This window comes from Panulirus ornatus, chromosome 65 (genome assembly GCF_036320965.1).
Source record: "Panulirus ornatus isolate Po-2019 chromosome 65, ASM3632096v1, whole genome shotgun sequence".
In the NCBI taxonomy this organism is placed as follows: Eukaryota; Metazoa; Arthropoda; class Malacostraca; order Decapoda; family Palinuridae; genus Panulirus; species Panulirus ornatus.
Window position 1 is genome coordinate 6,738,862 of NC_092288.1, and position 23,695 is coordinate 6,762,556.

Genomic DNA, 23,695 nt, shown 5'->3' on the forward strand with positions numbered 1-23,695 from the left:
GTGTTTATGCATGCTGACATATGCTAACAGAACAACCTGCTTGACTATTTGTTTGATTTCTGAAGTTTGAGAATTGTAAAACTTCGAGCAATAAGCTGTGTTTATGATGTTAAGGCCTATGTTTTGAATGTAGAAATGATGACCACATTCATGTTTATGCTTGACTGGTATGCTCTTATGGTTGCAACAGTTAAAAGCCTTATTCGTAAGAACAGCAAATTTTACTTTCTTCTGATTAAGGTATGTGGTATATATACTGTAATGATAATTTTTCTTACATGTTTGTAGTTTCCCACAAAAGTGAGGTCGTATCAGGAACAGATAGAGAATTACCCTATTTACTGAGATCCACTCTATCTGTCGTGTTATTCACAAAATCTCGACCCCCTTATCCACGACACACAGACCTTTCCTTGGTACCTGTGACTGCTTTATATATCATGGTTCAGCCCACTGACAGCATGTATCCCCCTGCATACTACTTTTCTCCTATTCACTCTAACCCATGAATACTTTCCACAGTTTTGTGTGTTTTGCCCTCTCACTTCCACCCCCCTTTTTGTTTTTCCTTCCACTTTTGACATGTTTATTCTCTTAATCATTCTCTCCACATGTTTAGTCCATTTCAGCACATCCTCTTCAGCTATCTCAAACAAACTTCTCTTACCAGCACAGTTCTCTCCTACCCTGTCATTTCTTATTTGGTAAATCATCCTCACACCAGATATTATCCTTAACCATATGATTCTTCTCCACTCAACTTACTGACCTTACTTTTATTCACATACAGCTTTTCCCTAGGGAAGTTTTCAAAGGTCTCTGATAGTGTTCAACACTTTGTCAACTGTACCTTGATCTAGATGCCAAGTTTCAGCTTTGTAGGAACTGGGCTTACCACATGTAAGGTGAAACATCAATAAGATTCCACAGGATAACCTTTGGGTATATTTGTGGTCATTATTTCTCTTGTTTAAGCTTTTCTTCAAACTCCCATTGCCTCCATGTTATGCTGTCATATCTCACGAGACAAACTGACCCAGGAGAGAAAAGTGTTTTGAAGTTTAAGAATATTTTTCCGTATGATGGAATTCTTCGCAGACTTCTTAATTTTTGTTTCCTTCCCAACTTTCCTCTCTCTGCAGAAAAACCTTTCGTGTATTTGCTGTTAAGTTACTGCTGGGGTGACATCCTTGTTTCAAAGAATTATTGGGTGGTCATCTGAGTGTATCCTGATGGCTAGTGGGATGATGACATTATTGCTGGGTTGTAATTGCTGATTGGAGGGGAAAATTTCAAACTTGAGCTATTGCTGCTGCAGCTGTTTTTTGATTAGTGAAGGATGGGAGGGATTATCCTTTATCAAAATGTGTGGTGGTTAAAGGCTCATAACCTATGCAGATTATAAAGATTTTCTCTTATCTTTTAGGGCATTTCTTCGTAGAGTTTTTCATTCTTTAAAACACTTTTATATAGTGTATTGTGTATATTCATAGCTTTTCTGTGACATTTTTTAATCTATTTCAGTATGAGTCTCATGACTGATTATTCAACATGTTATATATTCCTAGTTTTTATTCATAATTGTAAGAGAAAATGAAAGGGTGTGAGGTGTTTCCATTTGTTGTGAAAATTATATTTCATTTGTAACAGCTTGTATGCATTTTACATGCCAACAGTAGCTGTACATTAGAATTGCTTGTACAAAATTTTAGATTAGATCTGAGAAAGTTTATATGTGATATAATCAATATTTCCTTGCCACCTAGAGTTATGTAAGAGTTTGTTTGCTTTCATGTTGACAGCATTGTAATTACTGTAATCTTTGTTCTAGGTTTGTATATGAAACGGAACACTTCAATGGTGTAGGAGAACTTCTAGAAATTTTGGGAAGGTATGTATGTTACCATGAGTATTATGAGAATTTTTATGTTTGTCGTAGATTTTATGTCAGACTGAATTAATCCTGTTCATGATTGATTTTGATTATACATCTTATTGTTTGCACATGAATGTACACACTATGTAAAGAAAATGTTATAATTCATAATGTAGAACTTTTTGTTTTCAACATACCCATTTGCTCTTGCTGTTTGGTTGATGGCCCATTTGCTTTAGTAAATGAAAACTAGGATGACAATGAAGTTAAATGTGTGCTTGTGTTTTCATGTATTTGTTGACATGTATTTGTGAGAATTTTTCATCCAGTGATGACTTTTGTATAATGTGATGGACGAAAAATATACTCAGTTGACTTTCTCTTTTCTTTCTGCTTTTGGAAAGAAATGCAGGAGGGGAGGATCTCCAGCTCCCTGCTACCACCCCTTTTAGTTGCCTTCTACATCTCATAGGTGAAACATTGGCAGTATGATGAATGTTATAACTCTTGTAGAATTCATAATTTGCTGGCTTATTTGGTTCACCTATAGCATTCAGCAAGTGGGAAAATATCTACCTCTGGTTATAGATTTTAAAAGTTCATGACTTGCTGCACCATAATGCTGAAATTATGCTCCTATTACAAAAATAATATGTATTATACATTATTAAAGAACATAACAAAAAGTGTTACATTCCTGTATATCAGTCTTGTATGGCGTGGACTCTTCTAATGTCAGTTAGGTGAACGATGATCATGGTTTTTTCCAGGTGTGGGTTCACACTGCATGTACTGAGCACATGAACGATGTTGTTTTCTTTCTAGACATTATTTTACACTGTATACTGAAAGTGCACTGCTATTATATGTATTGCTTACATATTATACTTATTACGTATTTCATTATACTTAGTCACTGTCTCCCGGGTTAGCGTGGTAGCGCAAGGAAACATGCGAAAGAATGGCTCGACCCACCCACATACATATGTATATACATAAACACCCACACACTCACATATATATACCTATACATTTCAACGTATATATACATATACATACATATACATGTATGTTGTATGTATATATGTATATGTTGATGTGTTTATGCATGTGTATGTATATATGAGTGGATGGGTCTTCCTTCATCTGTTTCCTGGCGCTATCTTGCTAGCATGAGAAACAGCAATCAAGTTTGATATATAGATAAATAATAGAGGTGTAAGTATGGGAGTGAAGAAAGGATTAAGGGACAGCATAGTCTTCCCAACCCTGATATATGCAGCCAAAATATGGTCATGGAATGAGTCACAGAGGTCAAGATTTCAGGCTGTGGATATATGCTATTTGAGAGGAGCATTTGGTGTGAAGAAAGAAATGAAGGGGTGAATGAGAGATGTGGTATGGCAGAGAATGCAGAAGGAATGAATTGTGGAACAGGAGAGTGGGTGAAGCATAATACTTTGAGGTGGCTTGGGCATGTGGGAAGAATGCAAGATGGTGAGTTTATTAGGAGAGTGTATGACAGTATATTAAAGGGGTTGATGTGAGAGAAAGACCACCTGTGACATTAGAAAATAGAGAGAAATGGTGTTAGAATGCATAGAATAGTGTATGCAAGGGAGGCGTGTCAGGACAGGAATGAGTGGTCTTTTTTTGCCATGGCCAGCCCCCTTGATGGGAGTTCCAGGAAGGAAAGGGCATTCAGAGATATAGGTGGATAGGTAATAAAAAAGCAAACATATGAGTAAAGAGAAATATCTGTAAATTCTCTTAGCCTCTTTCATGTTCAGATTCCTGTAGCTTATTTCCTGCTAGGTAATAGTCTTGCCAGGGCATTCTTTTTTCCACTGTGTCTCATCCTGTCCACACCCTGTATGTATGTATTTATGCCTGACCTCCATTTGCTCTGTTTGTGTGTGTGGAACCACCTTTTCTTCCTCATTTGCATGGTGTTTGTAGTTCCACAGTAGCTGGAACCCAGGTCTTGAGCTCCATCTTCAGACAACCCTTAAAACTTTGTACCTCATTAGCTTTCTCAATTTCTTCACCTTGCTTATTCCATTCATCCAGCATTCTGGCTGTGTGAGAGTACTTCTTTTACATCCTTAGAAAAAGTTCCCTTCTCAGCCTCCTGACATGACCCTTGCTTGCTCTGTCTTTGAAAGATGCAAAGGTAGAGCAGCTAAGGGTCACAAGAGACTGAAGAAGAATAAAGTTGACAAAGATGCCAGATATCAGAACAGTATCAGAATGAATAGAACAAATAATGAAGTTGCAAATGCTGTCAGAGTACAAGAGTTTAAAAATCTATATGACAAAAAAGTTCGAGACAGGGCATATTGTAGAAGGCAACAAAGAGAGGTGGGAGTGGATGGCTAGAAATTCTCACACATTACCATCCACAAAAGGAACTGAGGAAGGATACGGTCAAGTGATTTTCTTCCAGCTCTCAGTCATCAGTTCTTGATGCAACCTTACTTAGTTGGGAAATTGGGAACTATGATAGAGACTAAAAAACTATATATTATGGCTATTGATATATCTTTGGACAGTCTTCATTAATAATGTATGTAAGGAATTAGAGTAGGAATAAATACAAAGGAATACCAAATACCATAGTCTGTCACAGGCCCCAGTCTTTTGATGGCCCACCTTCTGTTTTAACCCTAACCAGAGATAAGATGAAGGGAAAGAGGGAGGATTACAAGTGTTAGAAAGGTGACTTTATAATTCATGTATGTCCTAAAACTATATCGTGTGGAAGTTCTAGTGAGTATTTATGTTCTTGGTAGTAGGCGACATAGATATTGATTCAGTACGAAAAAGTATGGAACTGAAAACCTAAAGATTTAAATGTGCATAGAAACTTTTAAGATTGAATTAATGTAAACTTTGTCAGGATTTAAGCTATTGATTATCTTCATTTGTTATTTCAGTATAATCAATGGGTTTGCTCTTCCACTGAAGGCAGAGCATAAGCAGTTTTTGATCAAGGTGCTGATCCCACTGCACAAAGTGAAGTGCTTGAGTTTATACCATGCACAGCTGGCTTACTGTGTGGTGCAGTTCCTGGAGAAGGACCCAACACTCACTGAGCCAGTTATAAAGGGACTTCTAAAATTCTGGCCCAAAACTTGTAGTCAGAAAGAGGTAAGTTAGCTAAAGCTCACTAAGATAAGTAAATAGATGGGTAAGCTACGAGAAGCAGTGAGAGGTTTTTATCAAGAGTGTAAGGTGTGTGTATGAGTAGTAAGAGAGGAGAGTGAATGGTTTCAAGTGACAGTTATCTGAGGCCGGGTATTTGTTGTCACCATAGTTTAATATGTTTATGGATGGGGATGTGAGAGAGTTTAGTGCAAGAGTCGTGGAGTGGGTGCGAGTATGCAGTCTGAGGGGATGAGAGGGCCTTGGAAGTCAGTCAGTTGTTGTTTGCGGACAGTACAGCACTGGTAGCTGATTCGAGTAAGAAACTGCAGAAGTTGGTGACTGGGCTTGGAAGAGCATGTGAAAGGAGAAAGTTGAATTAAATGTGAGTAAAAGCAAGGTTATTAGGTTCAGCAGGGTTAAGGGACGAGTTAGTGGGGATTCACCGTGGAAGCTGAAGAGAATCATAGGGTGGGGAGTGGGGCAAAGTTCTGGGATCTCTGAAGAATGTTTGGAAAGAAGGTTATTGGGAAGGGCAAAAGTGGGTATGTCAGCGACGTAATGCCAGGAAACATATGAAGGAAGACCCATCCACTCATATACACACATATATTTATTTTTTATTTTTTTTTTCATACTATTCGCTATTTCCCGTGATAGCGAGGTAGCGTTAAGAACAGAGGACTGGGCCTTTGAGGGAATATCCTCACCTGGCCCTCTTCTCTGTTCCTTCTTTTGGAAAAGAAAAAAAAAAAAAAAAACGAGAGGGGAGGATTTCCAGCCCCCCCGCTCCCTTCCCTTTTAGTCGCCTTCTACGACACGCAGGGAACACGTGGGAAGTATTCTTTCTCCCCTATCCCCAGGGAATACATATATTTATATTTATATATATATATATATGTGAGGATATTCCAAAAAAGGCCCAGTCCTCTGTTCTTAACGCTACCTCGCTAACGCGGGAAATGGCTAATAGTTTAAAAGAAAAGAAAGAAAAGATATATATATATATATATATATATATATATATATATATATATATATATATATATATATATATATTTTTTTCCCAAAAAAAGAAGGAACAGAGGGGGCCAGGTGAGGATATTCCAAAAAAGGCCCAGTCCTCTGTTTTTTTTTTTTTTCTATTTTTTTTTTTCCCAAAGGAAGGAACAGAGAAGGGGGCTGGATGAGGATGTTTTCTCAGAGGCCCAGTCCTCTGTTCTTAACGCTACCTCACTGACGCGGGAAATGGCGAATAGTATGAAAGAAAAGAAAAGAAAAGAGTGGATGTATATTTCTTTGTCTGTTTCTTGGTGCTACCTCTCTGACAAGGGAAACAGTGATAAAGTATGAAAAAAAGTATGTGTGTGTTTGTATATGTACATATATACTTTCTTTCATACTATTTGCCATTTCCCGCCTCAGTGAGGTAGTGTTTAGAACAGAGGACTGGGCCTCTGAGGAAACATCCTCACCCGGCCCCCTTCTCTGTTCCTTCCTTTGGAAAAAAAAAAAAAGAGAGAGGTTTTACAATGATTTGTTTTTATTCTATTTCAGGTTATGTTTTTAGGTGAGATTGAAGAAATTCTTGATGTGATAGAACCATCACAATTTGTCAAAATACAAGAGCCCCTGTTTAAGCAGATATCAAAGTGTGTTTCCAGTCCTCACTTCCAGGTATGTGATGAAGAATATGAGACATATATCTAGAATCGCTTTAGAATGTTTCCTAATTAATTAGTAATATGTAGATTGTTGCCTCAGTAATCAGAACTTGAAACCTGAAGTTTTGCCTAACTTTAGGAATATATTTCTTAGTACCCTCTCAGTCATGCACAGAAGTTAGTGAAGTATGTTAAGGAACCATGGGCCTGGGCTAGCAAATGCCTGTTTCTACCCAAAATTTACTCATCACCATACCAATGAAACCAGATATGTACATTGATTAGTGTTAGGTTATATTTCAGTCTTAACATAATCTTTTCAAATTAGAAGTAGGAATGACAAATGCTAACATTGTATAGTTTATTACTACATTATTTTATGTGTGGGGATTATATGAAAAGAGATGATATCATTATGAGCAGTAGTATTTAGTTGAAGTGCTTTTAGAATATGCAGTGGTAATTGTTTTTTTTTTTTTTTTTTAAGGTTGCTGAAAGGGCACTTTACTTCTGGAACAACGAGTACATAATGAGCCTAATAGAAGAAAACTCTAATGTGATCCTGCCCATAATGTTTCCAGCACTTTACAGAATTAGCAAGGTAAGGTCCTTTTATATAGACTTATCAAGATATTTTCACTTCGTATGTCTGTCAATCCCTGGGGATAGGGGAGAATGAATACTTCCCATGTATTCCTGAATACTTCCCATGTATTCCTGTGTGTTGAAGAAGGCGACTAAAAGGGGAGGGTGCGGATGGCTGGAAATCCTCCCCACTCGTTTTTTTTTTTTTTTTTTTTTTTTTTTTTTTTTCAAAAAAAAGGAACAGAGAAGGGGGCCAGGTGAAGATATTCCCTCAAAGACCCAGTCCTCTGTTCTTAACGCTACCTTGCTAACGCGGGAAATGGCGAATAGTATGAAAGAAAGAAAAGATGTCTGTCAATAGAGACAGTAAATTATAATAGACCATGTATTTATTGGTTTGAGACTAAATTACATACATATTTGTTTGTGTCTTTAGTTTCGATGAAAATTTATGAGGATATGGGTGTGAGGCATGGGCTGTAGATAAGACTGTGCAGAGGAGGGTGGGTTTGTTGGAAATTAAATATTTAAGGAAAAAATGTGGTGTGAGATGGTGTGATTAATGAAAGGGTAGGAGAGAGGTGTGGGGTTGAGAGCTGAAGAGGATGTGCTGAAATAGTTTGGACACATGGAGAGAATGAGGAAGGAAATGTTGAGAAAGAGGATATATACATCAGAAGTGGAGGGAACAAGGAGAATGGGGAGACAAAATTGGAGATGAAAGGATGGAGTGAAAAAAATTTTGAGTGACTGGCCTGAACATGCACGAGGGTGAAAGGCATGCACTGGGTAGAGTGAGATGAAATGATGGGGTATACAGGGGTCGATGTGCTGTCAGTGTTTTGAAATAGGGTATGTGAAGCATGTGGGGTAAACCATGGAAAAGTCTGTAGAGCCTGGTTGTTGATAGGGAGGTATGGTTTCCTTTCATTGCACATGACAGCTAGAGAATGGATGTTGAGTGGATGCAGCCTTCGTCGGTTTTTGGCACTGCCTCACTGACATGGGAAGCAGCAAACAAGTATGAAAGAAAGATGTGAATGTGTAGTTGTGGAGTATCATAGGTGCTGAGTTTAGGAGTGATGGGATAGATGTGGTGTGCCTACATTTTCTGTGTCTTTCATATTTGTTTGCTGTTAGTGAGGTAGTGCCAGGAACAGACAAAGGAAAGGCCTCATTCACACACATCCATTCTCTGTCTGTTAAGTGTATTGTACTGAAATGGTAGCCTTTGAGCAACAACCAGGCCCCACAGACCTTTCTGTGGTTTCTTCTAGCTGCTTCTTATACCCTGGTTTAGCCCACAGACAGCATGTCATCCCCTGTATACCACATTGCACCAATTTAGTCTGTTCTGTGCACCCATTTCACCCTCTTGCATGTTTATGCCCCAAGCATTCAAAATATTTTTTGCTGCATCCTTGCATCTCCAGTTTGGTCTCCCTTCTCCTTGTCCCCTCCACTCATGTTACATATATACTGTTTGTCAACCTGTCCTCTCTCATTCTCTCCATATGACCAAACCAAATCAGCCCAACCTTTTCAACTCTCTTTTCTTATTACCACACTTCTCTTGTGTCCTCCTATTATTTACTGGATCAGACCACTTCACACCATGTATTGTCCTCGTGAATTATATTTCCAGTACATTCTCATCTATAGATGAGAATTATTATTATTGATATATTTTCGTTTTAACCCCAGGACCCCTTCTCTAGTGGCTCTTTTAGCTTCAAGGTTGCATCACAGTCAATAGCAGGAAAAGGATAGACTTATGTGAAGCAAGAAGTTGTTTGAAGAACTTGTACTTTTAGATGCTTTTATTTAATGAGTGTTAACCCTTTTTTTATATATATAGCTGCTCCTTCCCTGTTGTAAATGTCTCATTGATTTTATATTCAAACATACTTTCTTTTTTCAGGAACACTGGAATCAGACAATTGTTGCGTTAGTCTACAATGTGCTCAAAACCTTTATGGAAATGAACAGCAAGCTGTTTGATGAACTTACAGCTTCTTATAAGTCAGAGAGGCAAAGGTTTGATTATCAGCACATTCTTTGTTTTTGCTTCAGTGCTTCATTGACATACTGCTTCAGAGTTGCTTTATGTTCCATAACCTTTTTTTAACCCTCTTGGTAGTATGTGGACTCTTACAGAGTTGCTTTATGTTCCATAACCTTTTTTTAACTCTCCTAGTAGTAAATGGAATCTTACCTGAATTTGAATCGGTTTGGATCTTATTCAAAGGTTATGAGGGAAATCAAAGGCAAGAATGATTGAATCACCTTACAAGTGGACCTAAACTGACTCCAGTGTTGGTTTCATATACGGTTAATGAAAGTTGGCCTGTGCATTTGTAAAGTAATGAGGAGGGGACAAAATGAAAGACAGCCTCAATATGGTCATTATTTGATATGAAATAAGTTTCAAAAATCTGTATGTGTGAGGGACATAAGGGTCAACATCATCCCTAACCTGTCACCAGAGTTCCATAGTAGAGAATAGTTAGACATATGTCTGCTGGCAAATGTAAGAATACCCTCCAAGTATATAGACAAGGAAATATTTAACAGACTGTTCATAATGCACATAAGCCAAAACCAGAATATGCTTCAGAAGTTTGGCCACCACTCCTAAAGGAGCACAAAAAACTAATACAGAAAGTACAGAGGGGGAGGCAACAAAAGTGGTACCAGAATTCAGTGAGCTGAGTTACAGAGAAAGACTAGAGGCTTGAGATTTACCCACCTTGGAAGAGAAAAGAGATAGGGTTAACCTGATCTTTTGTAGTTATTACCTTGGTTTTTGCTCCTGAGAGGTAGTTTCTAGTGTGCCTCCACCAGTAGCTAGACCATGCAGTACTCAGCAGTGGGGCTATTGGCAACTCAAGGATGGGCCTTTTTGATAACTGTTTCTTTCCTTATTCCTTGAAGCTTTAGAACTCTACCTTCTAATGTCTTTCCCAGCAACTATGACCATGCACATTTTAACAGACAGTTTTTCACTTCCTCCAAAATTCATAAAAACTTTCATTCATCTTCTTTTTCCCTTTCATTAACCTCTCCATAACTTCAGTTGCCCCCTCCTTAATGTGGACTTTTGTCTGCAACTGGAGTCACCAAGAGAAAAATGAAAAAGAAAGGGACAATGCTTTCAATCAAATTGATGACTTGGATTATGTTAAGAACAATTGCAATTAGAGGCAGAAATTTAACAAATAGAATATTCATTGTATTTAAAAGGAGTGGAGTTGAATACTGCTGTATTGTATTATTGCCAGTAATGTAGATATGAAATATATAAGTTAAAGAGAATATAGGAACATTTAATAACTAAAGTCATTGGAGTCCATGATCCTCCATGAAAAATGAAAAGAGCTGGAGCTTTACAGCCTATAATGTTAGAGAGAGAGAGATGATTATCATATATCCCTAGTACAAATAGAAGGCTTAAAGAACAGTATTTTAAACTATTACATGTAGCTAAATCTTGTTATAGGTACTGGTAGGTAGGTAAGTATTCTTTCTTTCTAAAAATACTTTTGATATGTTTACACGAAAACATTCCTGACAACTGCATGGCACTGTCTGGCAGTTGTTTACTTCACTTTCTTGCCTGGCTTGGTTAATGTTGGTGAGATTATGCTAACCGCTAGTAGCTTTGACACCTCGTATTTGGATGATATGGTGAGTGAGAAATGTTTACGTATTTTTCTTTAGTTTTAACTTATGGCTTTTGATTCTATCTGAAGAAATTTATTCTCCATTTTGAAAACCCCAAAAATTTCAATCTCATGTGACATTGAGAAAATCAGTAGAGCAAGTCTGCAAGGGGTTAAAACCATCTTAATTTTACTAATGGAGTACAGTACTTGCTTATGGCCTGAGGGAGCATTTGGTTGCAAATAGGGCTGTGAAAGATGCATCATTAACTATTCCCTTGAACCACATAGCCAGTTGATATGCTGGATCACTGTTATTCAAAGGAATTTTCTCAGGTCAAGTTTGCTTGAGAATTATGTTTTTACTTGGGTCTTGTTGGTAAAATAAAAATGATTGTTTTGATCCACTGAATCACTTAAAGTTATACATTGCATGGAGCATTGTTTCCTCCTATATGATTTGGGCCCTGACATTTTCCTGCTCAAATTCATACTTGGATTTAGTAGTTTTATAATGGGTGTTTATTTTAAAAAAAGCTTTGCTGCAACACCCTCAGACATTTACAATCATAATTAGCATGGAGCATCTTACATTACCAGTAGAATCCATTCTGTGGAAATTCAACATGTTTTTCGATAATATTTTTCTCCTACTGAGGAGTAAAGGGAGGCAAATGCCCATTTCATGTTTCCAGTCAGTTTGATATAGATCTGTTTTTTATATTTTCAAGTTTTAAAGAAAGAGATAGACACATACTAGCCATCCTGTTCTGACAAATCTAAGGCTCTGTTTTTGGGCTTCAGAGATACACTGGACTGGCATGTACTCAGATTAGCCTGTGACAGATTAGTAAAGATCAAGTGCATATACATGTTAGGGTCATATCATACAGCCAGTACAAGTAATACAAGTAAGTAATGAAGGGGAAGAGAGAGGTGTGGTAATAAAGATTGTGGTTGAGAGAACTGCAGAGAGTGTGCTGAAATGGTTTGAATACAGGGAGAGAATAAGTTTGGAAAGGTTAATAAAGAAGAATATATGTGTCAGAAGTGGAGGGGACAAGAACAGGGAGACCAAATGGAGATGGAAGGATGGAGTGAAAAAGATTTTGAGCAATTGAGGCCTGAACATGCAGGAGGGTGAAAGGCATGCAAGAGATAGAGTGAATTAGAATGGTGTGGTATACAGGGATTGATGTGCTGTCAGTGGACTGAACTAGAGCATATGAAGCATCCATGGTAAAGCATGGAAAGGCATCTAGGGCCTGGTTTCCAATAGGGAGCTGTGGCTGTATTGCATTACACAAGACAGCTAGAGAATGTATGTGAGCTGATGTTGACTTTCTTCATCTGTTCCTGGAGCCACCTCACTGACATGGGAAACTGTGATCAAGAATGAAAAAAAGGAATCATGATTATAGTTACATTTACAGTTTGAATAAGCATTTTGAACTCAGTAAGAAGTGTTGCATTTCAGTTAGTGCTAATATTTATTAGAACTGGTTGAAATGTACCTTCATATCTAGTAGGAGCATCTTTTCCCCAAAAGATCTTACTGGTCTTTTACAGAGAGAAAAAACGTGAACGTGAGCGAGATGAATTATGGAAGAAACTTCAAGCATTAGAATTGAATCATCAGCAGCAACAGCAACAGTGAGGACACATGAAATGTGTAGTGCAGACTCATGGAGGTTCGCCCGTGATGTGCCGTCATAATGGTCCGGGGCGGCAGTCCTTCACCCTCCCTGGTGTCGTGTGGGCCTGAGGCTGGGCCCTTAGGACAACCATCAGCAAGCCCACATGCATGAAGGACAGAATATAATTTAGATTTAAATGTATTCTGGTCATTAAAATGAAGCCATAAGCATAGCCGTGCAAATTTTCTGAGTCATATTGTTTTAGAGACCTATTTGTAAGCTACTGAAAGTGTTGGTGCCCTGGGTAACCTTAAGGGCACAGCTACCTGTTCCCAGGTAACATCCATGGGGGAAGTGTCGCAAGGATAGAATTGTAGGCTGTATGTCTATTCTGTATGTAATATTTACTATATGGTAGCCCACATGAATTGATAACCTTGTAATAACTCCATAGGAGAGACTGTGAGAGGAGAAGGTGGTGTGATAAGGTGCTGTCTGGCCTGGAAGAAGGTTCTAACAAGAGTGGCATGTAAACGTCCCTGGAGACATGGACCAGCTTGCTGCTCCCCATGGGGGCTGTGATATGCTCACCAGTTCCTCACTAGGATTTTATTCAAATTGAATTGTTTATGATTTTATGCATAGGTATTGGGCCTAATTCTGGGTTATGATTTATTTTAATGGACTTTTTTAATCTGCTGTTATTGGTAGGCCAATTGTTGTGTTTTGGAGAGGGCTTTTAATAATGAACTGATCAGCAGGTTGTTCAGGTCACAAAAGTAAATTTGTGATTGTAGTTTACTTTGCATTAGTTAGGAGATAGTATATGTCATTGCCCAAGTTTGATTCATGCAAACCACATATGTCTCCTCTGTCTGTGAAGGTAGTCATCCTTTCCTCTCATGATTGTATATAGGTTGAGAGTCTGTGTGCACCAGTTCTTGATACTATTAATAGCCATTGTGTTGTGGCCCACATAGTCACTGGGAAAATGAACAAAAAGAAACAGGACTTGGTCTTGATTTGGCAATGTCTAGTCATCCCCATATGTGTGGACTTGGGGCAATGAGGCCTCACTGTTTTGTAGTCTAGTTTATGTGGATGATTTCACTTGCTTCCTGTTGTGCCCTGTGTTGCTAGCTGATCAGCTGGTTGGGCAGCACTGGCCCCACTGGTCAGTGGACCAGGCAGCCATCAGTAGGCTGCCTACCATCACTGTCAGTGTTCCCTCTGCTGGGTATATCCTCTCCCCCATTTTTTAGGAAGTGCATTTTTTCCTCAGATTGGGAGTTTGTGTGCTCTCATTATTAATTTATGCAACCAGAACCAGTGTTTAGTGGAAGGGGTGTGTAGAGGCTCAATAAGAAGTCTGACTGACCAAAATGAAAGAATCCATACCAAGTGTTAAAAACAGTGCAGGTAGTGTGATATATGAACTGATGGTGACCCTAATTAAAAGGGCCAGTATGCTGTGCAGGTGGTGCATTGTACAGTTGCCGGCCAGAGTGAATAAGAAAAAATAATCAAACCAAGGAACCACTGTGTGCACTGCCCCCATGGTATCTAAGAGTATACATATTTGTCTGGCAAGTCATTATCAGTTTTGAGCTGTAGTGCATGACCAACTGGACTCTGCTGTACTTCCATCTCTTCTAAACAAGATCATCCTAATAAAATGCGATCCTTGAAGTGTTCACCTTTACCAACCAAAGAGACCTTAGCTTCAGTTACCTGTTGTTAACAAGTTGCAGACATACATCATTAAAGATAATGCCATCATCCAGGGAGCCCTGTCACATTATACAGCCACTCTACTACTGCTATCTTCGTGAGGGACAGTGTTGATGATGTTGGTCACCTCTGCACTATTATGGTGGCAGCATTCTCTGGGATTCCTATACACAACCCATTTTAATTCTCAATATCAAGAAATTTCACACTTGCCGCCTTCACCCCAGGTAATCATAGTGTTGATAAACTTGATTTTGACATTTCAGTTTGTGGACATAATTTGCCAACTTGGAAGATTGTTAGGGTGCACTATCAAGTTTTAATTACCCCAAGGCTTGTGATATGGGACCTACTGGCCTTATACATTCATGAAATCCATTATTCATCATTTTGGTCACCTCTGTGAGTGATACTATACTTGAGTTGAACCTATCATGTAAGGTGTGAGGCAACATAACCTGGAAGACCTTATAGTGAGCAAACCACTTCTAACGGAGTACACAAGTGACTGAGAGGTTGCCATAAGAATGTAGACCAGCTGGAACCCCCAGGAACCAGGTGGTGTTCACCTGCCCCTTCCATGTTCTTGATGGGCATCAAGGCACCTGCACAAATCAACCAATCTATTTTCAGTTAAGCTTGTATACATTGTACAGACCACCTTGAAGTGTAATACTGATGATAAGTCTATGCTAGGCATGTGATGAGATTGTTGAGAAAATCTGACACATCTGACTTGAGATGTGTGAACACTGTATGTATGTCACACATGATGTAGACTTAGTCTGTGCCACATGCTTTACTTCTGCCTTGTATGTTTGTAAATTTAACTGTACATGTACATACACCTGAAGCAGAGTAGGGTGTGGGTGTGGCAGCCTGCTCAGGGTCCAGATCAGACCTGATCTAAACTTCATTTTTTTCCCCTATTGTTATTGATTGTATTTTTTTTTAAGCTAAGCTGCACTGTGATTTAAGCCCTTGCTAATTTAATTTATGATGAAGCAGAAGTAATAATGACATTAACTTGTGCTTATAGGAGGATTTTTATAGCTTCCACTGGAGTCTCATCACTTCTGGCTGCTGGAGCAGTGATACTTCCTTCTTTTTCTGGTGGGCAGGCCAGTGCTGATGGATCTTATCCTGGGGGTATCATTAATAAAGGTTCATGAAGGTGGTGGTGGTGGAGTAAAATTTATTGGGCTGTCCCATGTGTGTATATATGTGGATTAAATCTTAAAAGGGTGTGAAAAGTTTGGCTGAAGCTTTCAGGTGACCAGTATATGGTTGGAGCACATATCATGAAACCAAAAAAGTAATCCGTTGATCAAATGGGTTACATTTATGTAGTTGCCTGTTAACAGAGGAGGTGTCAGTGCTAATTCTGCCCATTATGGAGTGGCTAAAAAATATTGAAATAAAGACTTAAGATTTTGGTGAAGGGGCTGACAGTGAAGTGTAGGAAGTGTGTAATGGAGGGATAGAGATGGACTCTAGTAGGCTGCTGCCTCAGCTTCACAATGGCATTCTCTGGGTTGCATCTTTCACTTGTGGAGATGTGATATTTTAATACTGCTTTTTCTGTATGGAACTTGCTCTATTATTTCTATTTCATGTAGACTAGATAGTGCCAACATGATGCAGTAGCATTATGCAGCTAGGGACTCACAGCCACTGTTAAGTGCCAGCTTGGAGACTTGGCGGTGTTGGTGTTCCTCTGGGCTGTGTCCTCCCAGGGCCCAGTACTGCCTGTTGTGAGCCACATGTCCGTCGCCTCGTCAGTCAGAGAAGCAGCAGCAACATCGCCTCACCATTTTTAACTCCAATCAGACTGGGATGTTAAAATTAAGTAATACCGTTATTGTAATCTTCATAACTTTCTGTTCACATACTGTAAAGCAAGACAATAAAGAAATTAAAAGTTGTCTTGGGTGTTTTCATCTATATAGAAATATGGGTGCAGTGTTAGTGATATAAAGTTGGATTGAGGATGTTTGTGAGGAATTCACAGAATATTGTAGAAAAATGCTTCTGGAATAAATATTTTAGTGAAATCCAGTTTGTGAAAATGTAGAAAACATGTTAACATCAGTTTAAACTGTTGGCTTCACAATATCAAGTAGAGAGCCGTGAAAACCCCTTTGCCATATGAAAGCTGTGTCATGGAGCTTTGTGGTACATCAGTATGTTATGCACATTTAGTAATACCAAAAGGCAAATAAACTTCAACAAAAGCAATACTGAAACTTCATCACCTGTAATGTTATCTCAAAGAGTCACCATGACAGAATTTCATAGGAATGGATGTTATAAGAGTACTCATATTAGAATACTGTATTTGTAGAGAGTGATATTTATGAAACTAATAAATTTGGGGAAAAATTGTGGACATTAGTCATCATTATAAGTGGTGGTAGTGTACAAGAATAATTTCTAGATTTAATTCAAATGCCAGAAGTTGTGGATAGTAAACGATATTTTACGATGAGTGTCAAATCTTACGAAAACAAGAAAATTTTTTTATCATATACTTGTTTTCCAAGTACCTTTGAAAGGAGCTGACATTTGTAGCACTCTAATCTCCAGGCTGGTATAGGTGTGGATACCAAATATCATAGGAAACATGCTCTTTGTCTTGCTCCTTTAAGCTGACTATATTAATACTGTGAGGCTGAATTTACTTCATGTAAACTATGTGTATAGGTAATGGAAGTAAAGAATAATCATAGTTTTCTTTTGAGTATAAGAAATATGGCAGTTTTTTGATGGTCTGCATTTTCTTTGTGACTTGTGGTTCACAGCTTATAACTGTGTGCTGTAGGGAACAAGTAAAGAATATGATTTTATTTGTATGTTTGTCTATTGAATAAATTTTTTTTTCGATACATGTTCACCATATCCCAAGTCAGTGAGGTAGCACCAGGAACAGACAAAGAAATGTCCTCACTCACTCGCATCCACACAGTTGCTGTCATGTACAATGCACCAAAACCAGAGCCCCTGATCCATAGCTGGACCCCATAGACCTTTGCCTGGTTTCCCCTGAGTTTCACGTGCCTTGTTTCAGCTCATTGACAGCACATTGTCTCCATTAAAACATATTACTACAATTCACTCTATTCCTTGCATGCTTTTCCCTGTCCTGCATGTTCCAGCCCTGAGACTTCAAAGCATCTTTCACTCCATCTTTCCACCTCCTCCTTGGTTTCCTCTTTTTCCTTGAGCCTTCCACTTCTTACATTTATACCCTCTTAGTCATCCTTCCCTCCCTTATGCTCTCCATACATCCAAAGCATTTTAGCATACCCTTTTTAGCATTTTCATATATTCACTTACTGCCTTGCCTGTTTTACCTTGTCACTTATTTGATCAACCCTCTTGACACTACATATTGTCCTCAGACATTTGATTTCCAGCACATTCACCCTCTTTTTAATTTTTTTTTTTATCAAGGACCATGCTTGGTATCCATATAGCACTGACAGGACAACTGCACCATTAAAAATAACCATCTTTACCCTTAAAGAGAGTAACATCCCTTTCCACATTCCTCACTGCCCAAGACCTTTTCCCCCCATACCCCCACCCTATGGCTCACCAGCTCCCATGGTTCCATTTGCTCCTGTATCCACTCTAAGGTTTCTAAAACACTACTTCCTCCAAGTTTTCCCTTTAAATTCACACACAAATAACTTGTTTCTTTTCTTTGTGCAGAGGAGGATGGATGTATTGGAAATGAAATGTTTTAGTACAGTACATGGTATGAGTTGGTTTAATTGAATAAGTAATAAAAGGTTGGTAATAGGAAGAGTTTAACCGAGAAAACAAGATGGTGTACCAATTTGGTTTGGACATAAGGAAAAAATGAATGACAAATTGATGAAGAGGATGTACGTCTCAGAAGTGGAAGAGAAAAAGAGAATGGGGAGACTCAATTGGATGAATGGAGTGAAAAGGATTTTGAGTGATCTGGGTCTGAAGATGCAGGAGGGTGAAAGGCATGCACGGGATGGAGTGATTTGGAACAATGATGTACAGGGGTCAGTGTGCTGCCTGTGGACTGAACAAGAGCATGTGAAGTGGTTGGGAAAAACCATGAAAAGATCTGTGAGGCATGGTTTTTGATGGAGGCTGTGGTTTTGATGCATTGCACACGACGGCCAGGGAATTGATATGAGCAAATGTAGGCTTACTTTGTCTGTTTTTGGTGCTATCTCATTAATTTGGTCATAAATGTAAATAAGAGGGTACCTGTGTTGGAAATTAAATGTCAGAACAGTATTTGAAGAGGGTTGATCAAATATGAAAGAGCAAGGTAGGAGAGGTGTGGTAGTAAGTGACTATGCTTGAAATGGTTGAAAAGGGCATGCTGAAATGGTTTGGATGAATGGAGAGCATGATGACTAGAGGTTTTAAATGTTGAAAGTTGAAGGAACAAGGTAAAATAGGACACCAAGGAGGAAGTGGAAAGATGGAGTGAAAAGTATGCTTGCAGAAATTACACATGTAGTGATATGTATTTTCTGTTTTCTTGTGGTTTTACTTGCATGCATATGAAAGGGTAAGAGAGATTTGTGGTAATAAAAAGAGTGTGGTGGAGAGAGCAGAAGAGGGTGTATTGAAATGATTTGGTCACATGGAGAGAATGAGTGAGAAAAGACTGACAAAGAGGATATATATGTCAGAGGTGGAGGGAATGAGAAGTGGGAGACCAAATTGGAGGTGGAAGGATGTAGTGAAAAATATTTTGAGTGAACGGGGCCTGAACATGCAGGAGGGTGAAAGGCATGCAAGGAATAGAGTGAATTGGAATGATGTGGTATACCGGGGTCGACGGTCTGTCAGTGGATTGAACCAGGGCATGTGAAGAGTCTGGGGTAAACCATGGAAAGTTTTGTGGGGCCTGGATGTGGAAAGGGAGCTGTCGTTTCGGTGCATTATATGTGACAGTTAAAGACAGTGTGAACAACTGTGAGCTTTGTTGTCTTTTCTTAGTGCTACCTCGATGGGAATGGCTTAGGGCAGCAAGTATGAATTATGTACATATGTATATATCTGCGTATGTATAGGTATGTATATGTGCATGTGTGGACGTGTATGTATATACATGTGTATATGGGTGGGTTGGGCCATTCTTTTGTCTGTTTCCTTGTGCCACCTTGCTGACGCAGGAGACAGCGACTAAGTATAATAATAAATAAATGAATATAATAAAAATATATATAAAGTATAAAATAAATAGAGTAAGTAATGAAAGGGTAAGAGAGATATGTGGTAATAAAAAGAGTGTGGTTGAGAGAGCAGAAGAGGGTTTTTTGAGATGGTTTGGTCACATGGAGAGAATGAGTGAGGAAAGATTGACAAAGAGGATATATGTGTCAGAGATGGAGGGAATGAGAAGTGGGAGACCAAATTGGAGGTGGAAAGATGGAGTGAAAAAGATTTTGAGTGATCAGGTCCTGAACATGCAGGAGGGTGAAAGGCGTGCAAGGAATAGAGTGAATTGGAATGATGTGGTATACCGGGGTCGACGTGCTGTTAATGGATTGAACCAGGGCATGTGAAGCATCTGAGGTAAACTATGGAAAGTTTTGTGGGGCCTGGATGTGGAAAGGGAGCTGTGGTTGCGGTGCATTATACATGACAGCTAGAGACTGAGTGTGAACGAGTGCGGCCTTTGTTGTCTTTTCCTAGTGCTACCTTGCACGCATTCGGGGGGAGGGGGTTGTCACTTCATGTGTGGTGGGATGGCGACAGGAATGAATAAAGGCAGCAAGTATGAATTATGCAATTGTGTATATATGTATATGTCTGTATGTATATATATGTATACATTGAAATGTATTGGTATGTATATGTGCATGTGTGGACATGTATGTATATACATGTGTATGTGGGTGGGTTGGGCCATTCTTTCATCTGTTTCCTTGCGCTACCTCGCTAACGCAGGAGACAGCGACAGAGTATAATGATAATAATATAAATAGAATAAAATATATATTTATATTCCATGTGTGGCGAGGTGGCGATGGGAGTGAATGGGGGCAGACAGTGTGAATTGTGTGCATGGGTATATATGTATGTGTCTGTGTATGTATATATATGTGTACATTGAGATGTATAGGTATGTATATTTGCGTGTGTGGACGTGTGTGTGTATACATTGTGTATGGGGGTGGGTTGGGCCATTTCTTTTGTCTGTTTCCTTGCGCTACCTCGCAAACGCGGGAGACAGCGACAAAGCAAAATAAAAATAAATAAATAATATATATATATATGTTGGAAAGGATCACAATTTTGTGCGTGATCAAGAATATTCCTGAGTCCCCTTGGACTCATAGGTTATTTAATGTATGTATGACTCATGGTGAGGTGCCTGAGGATTGGCGGAATGCGTGCATAGTGCCTTTGTACAAAGGCAAAGGGGATAAGAGTGAGTGCTCAAATTACAGAGGTATAAGTTTGTTGAGTATTCCTGATAAATTATATGGGAGGGTATTGATTGAGAGGGTGAAGGCATGTACAGAGCATCAGATTGGGTAAGAGCAGTGTGGTTTCAGAAGTGGTAGAGGATGTGTGGATCAGGTGTTTGCTTTGAAGAATGTATGTGAGAAATACTTAGAAAAGCAAATGGATTTGTATGTAGCATTTATGGATCTGGAGAAGGCATATGATAGAGTTGATAGAGATGCTCTGTGGAAGGTATTAATAATATATGGTGTGGGAGGCAAGTTGTTAGAAGCAGTGAAAAGTTTTTATCGAGGATGTAAGGCATGTGTACGTGTAGGAAGAGAGGAAAGTGATTGGTTCTCAGTGAATGTAGGTTTGCGGCAGGGGTGTGTGATGTCTCCATGGTTGTTTAATTTGTTTATGGATGGGGTTGTTAGGGAGGTGAATGCAAGAGTTTTGGAAAGAGGGGCAAGTATGAAGTCTGTTGGGGATGAGAGAGCTTGGGAAGTGAGTCAGTTGTTGTTCGCTGATGATACAGCGCTGGTGGCTGATTCATGTGAGAAACTGCAGAAGCTGGTGACTGAGTTTGGTAAAGTGTGTGAAAGAAGAAAGTTAAGAGTAAATGTGAATAAGAGCAAGGTTATTAGGTACAGTAGGGTTGAGGGTCAAGTCAATTGGGAGGTGAGTTTGAATGGAGAAAAACTGGAGGAAGTGAAGTGTTTTAGATATCTGGGAGTGGATCTGGCAGCGGTTGGAAACATGGAAGCGGAAGTGGATCATAGGGTGGGGGAGGGGGCGAAAATTCTGGGAGCCTTGAAGAATGTGTGGAAGTCGAGAACATTATCTTGGAAAGCAAAAATGGGTATGTTTGAAGGAATAGTGGTTCCAACAATGTTGTATGGTTGCGAGGCGTGGAGTATGGATAGAGTTGTGCACAGGAGGATGGATGTGCTGGAAATGAGATGTTTGAGGACAATGTGTGGTGTGAGGTGGTTTGATCGAGTAAGTAACGTAAGGGTAAGAGAGATGTGTGGAAATAAAAAGAGCGTGGTTGAGAGAGCAGAGGAGGGTGTTTTGAAATGGTTTGGTCACATGGAGAAAATGAGTGAGGAAAGATTGACCAAGAGGATATATGTGTCGGAGGTGGAGGGAACGAGGAGAAGAGGGAGACCAAATTGGAGGTGGAAAGATGGAGTGAAAAAGATTTTGTGTGATCGGGGCCTGAACATGCAGGAGGGTGAAAGGAGGGCAAGGAATAGAGTGAATTGGAGCGATGTGGTATACCGGGGTTGACGTGCTGTCAGTGGATTGAATCAAGGCATGTGAAGCGTCTGGGGTAAACCATGGAAAGCTGTGTAGGTATGTATATTTGCGTGTGTGGACGTATGTATATACATGTGTATGGGGGTGGGTTGGGCCATTTCTTTCGTCTGTTTCCTTGCGCTACCTCGCAAATGCGGGAGACAGCGACAAAGCAAAAAAAAATATATATATATATATATATATATATATATATGAGTGGATGGGCCATTCTTCATCTGTTTCCTGACACTACCTTGCAAGTTTACACATCTCATAATGAGAAAAAAACAGTTCAGACAGAAATCCCCATTAGTAGGAGAAATCAGAGAACAAATGCAGACTCTAAATAACACCATCACTAACCTCAACTCTGAAAAACAAACTGAAAACTATGATCCTTTCTCAACACAGTGAATCATAAGACTCACAGTAATCAACTCATGCACCCATTAAAGAAAATCCACTCATATCACCAGTCCATCCCCCTCATGAAGCAATCTTGACCCATTCCATTAAAATCCCTTCTCCCAAAGAACACTCAAACACACTCGAGAGACATTACTCAAAAATCATCTACAAACCAACCACACCCCAAAATAGGAAAGTCATGAAAAAGCCTATACAAAGTTCATACAGAAATAACTGGTGACCTACCTTTCACTCCCATTTACACAAGCTGGACAAATAAAACCCTTAAAAAGTCTCCTGTTACAGGCTTTAACAGCTTGTTGAACTTTCACATATAACACTAAAACCTATTTGCCTTCCAGGTATTTAGAGAGAGTTCTTGCAAATCAACAAAATCCCTGACATCTGGAATCTTGCAAACTTTATTCTCATCCTAAAACCCTCTAAACCACCCAATTAAACCACCTCCTGTCACTCTATATCATTTCTATCCTCATTATCCAAATTGTAAAATTATCGATAACAAAATCAAACAACATCCCACTATCACCCACACAGCATGGCTTCAGATCTAAACATTTTTTGTAATACTTCGCGCTGAGCTTGTACAACATATCCTAGTTGGATTCAACCAGCCACAACCCCTTTCCAACTCAACGTTACTAGCATTAGACATCAACAAAGCATTTGATGCTGTCCCGACACATTGTACCCAAAAAATACTTGACACCACCCTGAACAACAATGACAAAAGCGGTTGGCCAGATTCATAGCTAGATGACATGCCAAAGTCACTCACAATGGTTTCATCTCAAAATCTCTTAAACTCTACACTGGAATTCCCAAGGAGCAGCTCTTTTTCTCTCTCTCAGTAACCTTCTTACATAACGTCCCATTACCTCAGGCAAACCTTAACATGAAGGTCCTGTCATAGCAACAAACATGCAGCACTACATTGCACAGTTTAAACAGTGGCTCACCCAGAACAAAATGTCTGTATCTATATAGAAATCTTCAATCACTTCAGTACCCCAGATGCACCTTCCATTCATGTTAAATGGACAGCCTCTCCCACTGAGCAAAACACAACCATTCTGGGCTTCACATATGACACACATGACTTTCACTCCCCTTGCCAATACACAGAAGCAACACACAAACCAAATGCCCTTAGAACATTAACTGGCACTAGATTTGAACAAGAAAAAGAATTCCTCAGCATCCTATACAGGCTAT

The 23,695-nt window shown here is 39.2% G+C and overlaps 1 protein-coding gene across 1 annotated transcript in view; it reads left to right on the forward strand.

Moving 5' to 3' along the window:
• The window catches only part of wdb (serine/threonine-protein phosphatase regulatory subunit widerborst), a 34,708-nt gene extending 18,483 nt beyond the window's left edge, over positions 1–16,225 (forward strand). Inside the window, exons 5-10 of the mRNA XM_071657638.1 lie at positions 1,832–1,891; positions 4,813–5,026; positions 6,578–6,697; positions 7,172–7,285; positions 9,191–9,306; positions 12,501–16,225. Coding sequence (XP_071513739.1) covers positions 1,832–1,891; positions 4,813–5,026; positions 6,578–6,697; positions 7,172–7,285; positions 9,191–9,306; positions 12,501–12,588 — 712 coding nt within the window. The 3' untranslated portion in view covers positions 12,589–16,225. The remainder of the gene's footprint in view (positions 1–1,831; positions 1,892–4,812; positions 5,027–6,577; positions 6,698–7,171; positions 7,286–9,190; positions 9,307–12,500) is intronic.
• Positions 16,226–23,695: the final 7,470 nt, after the last annotated feature.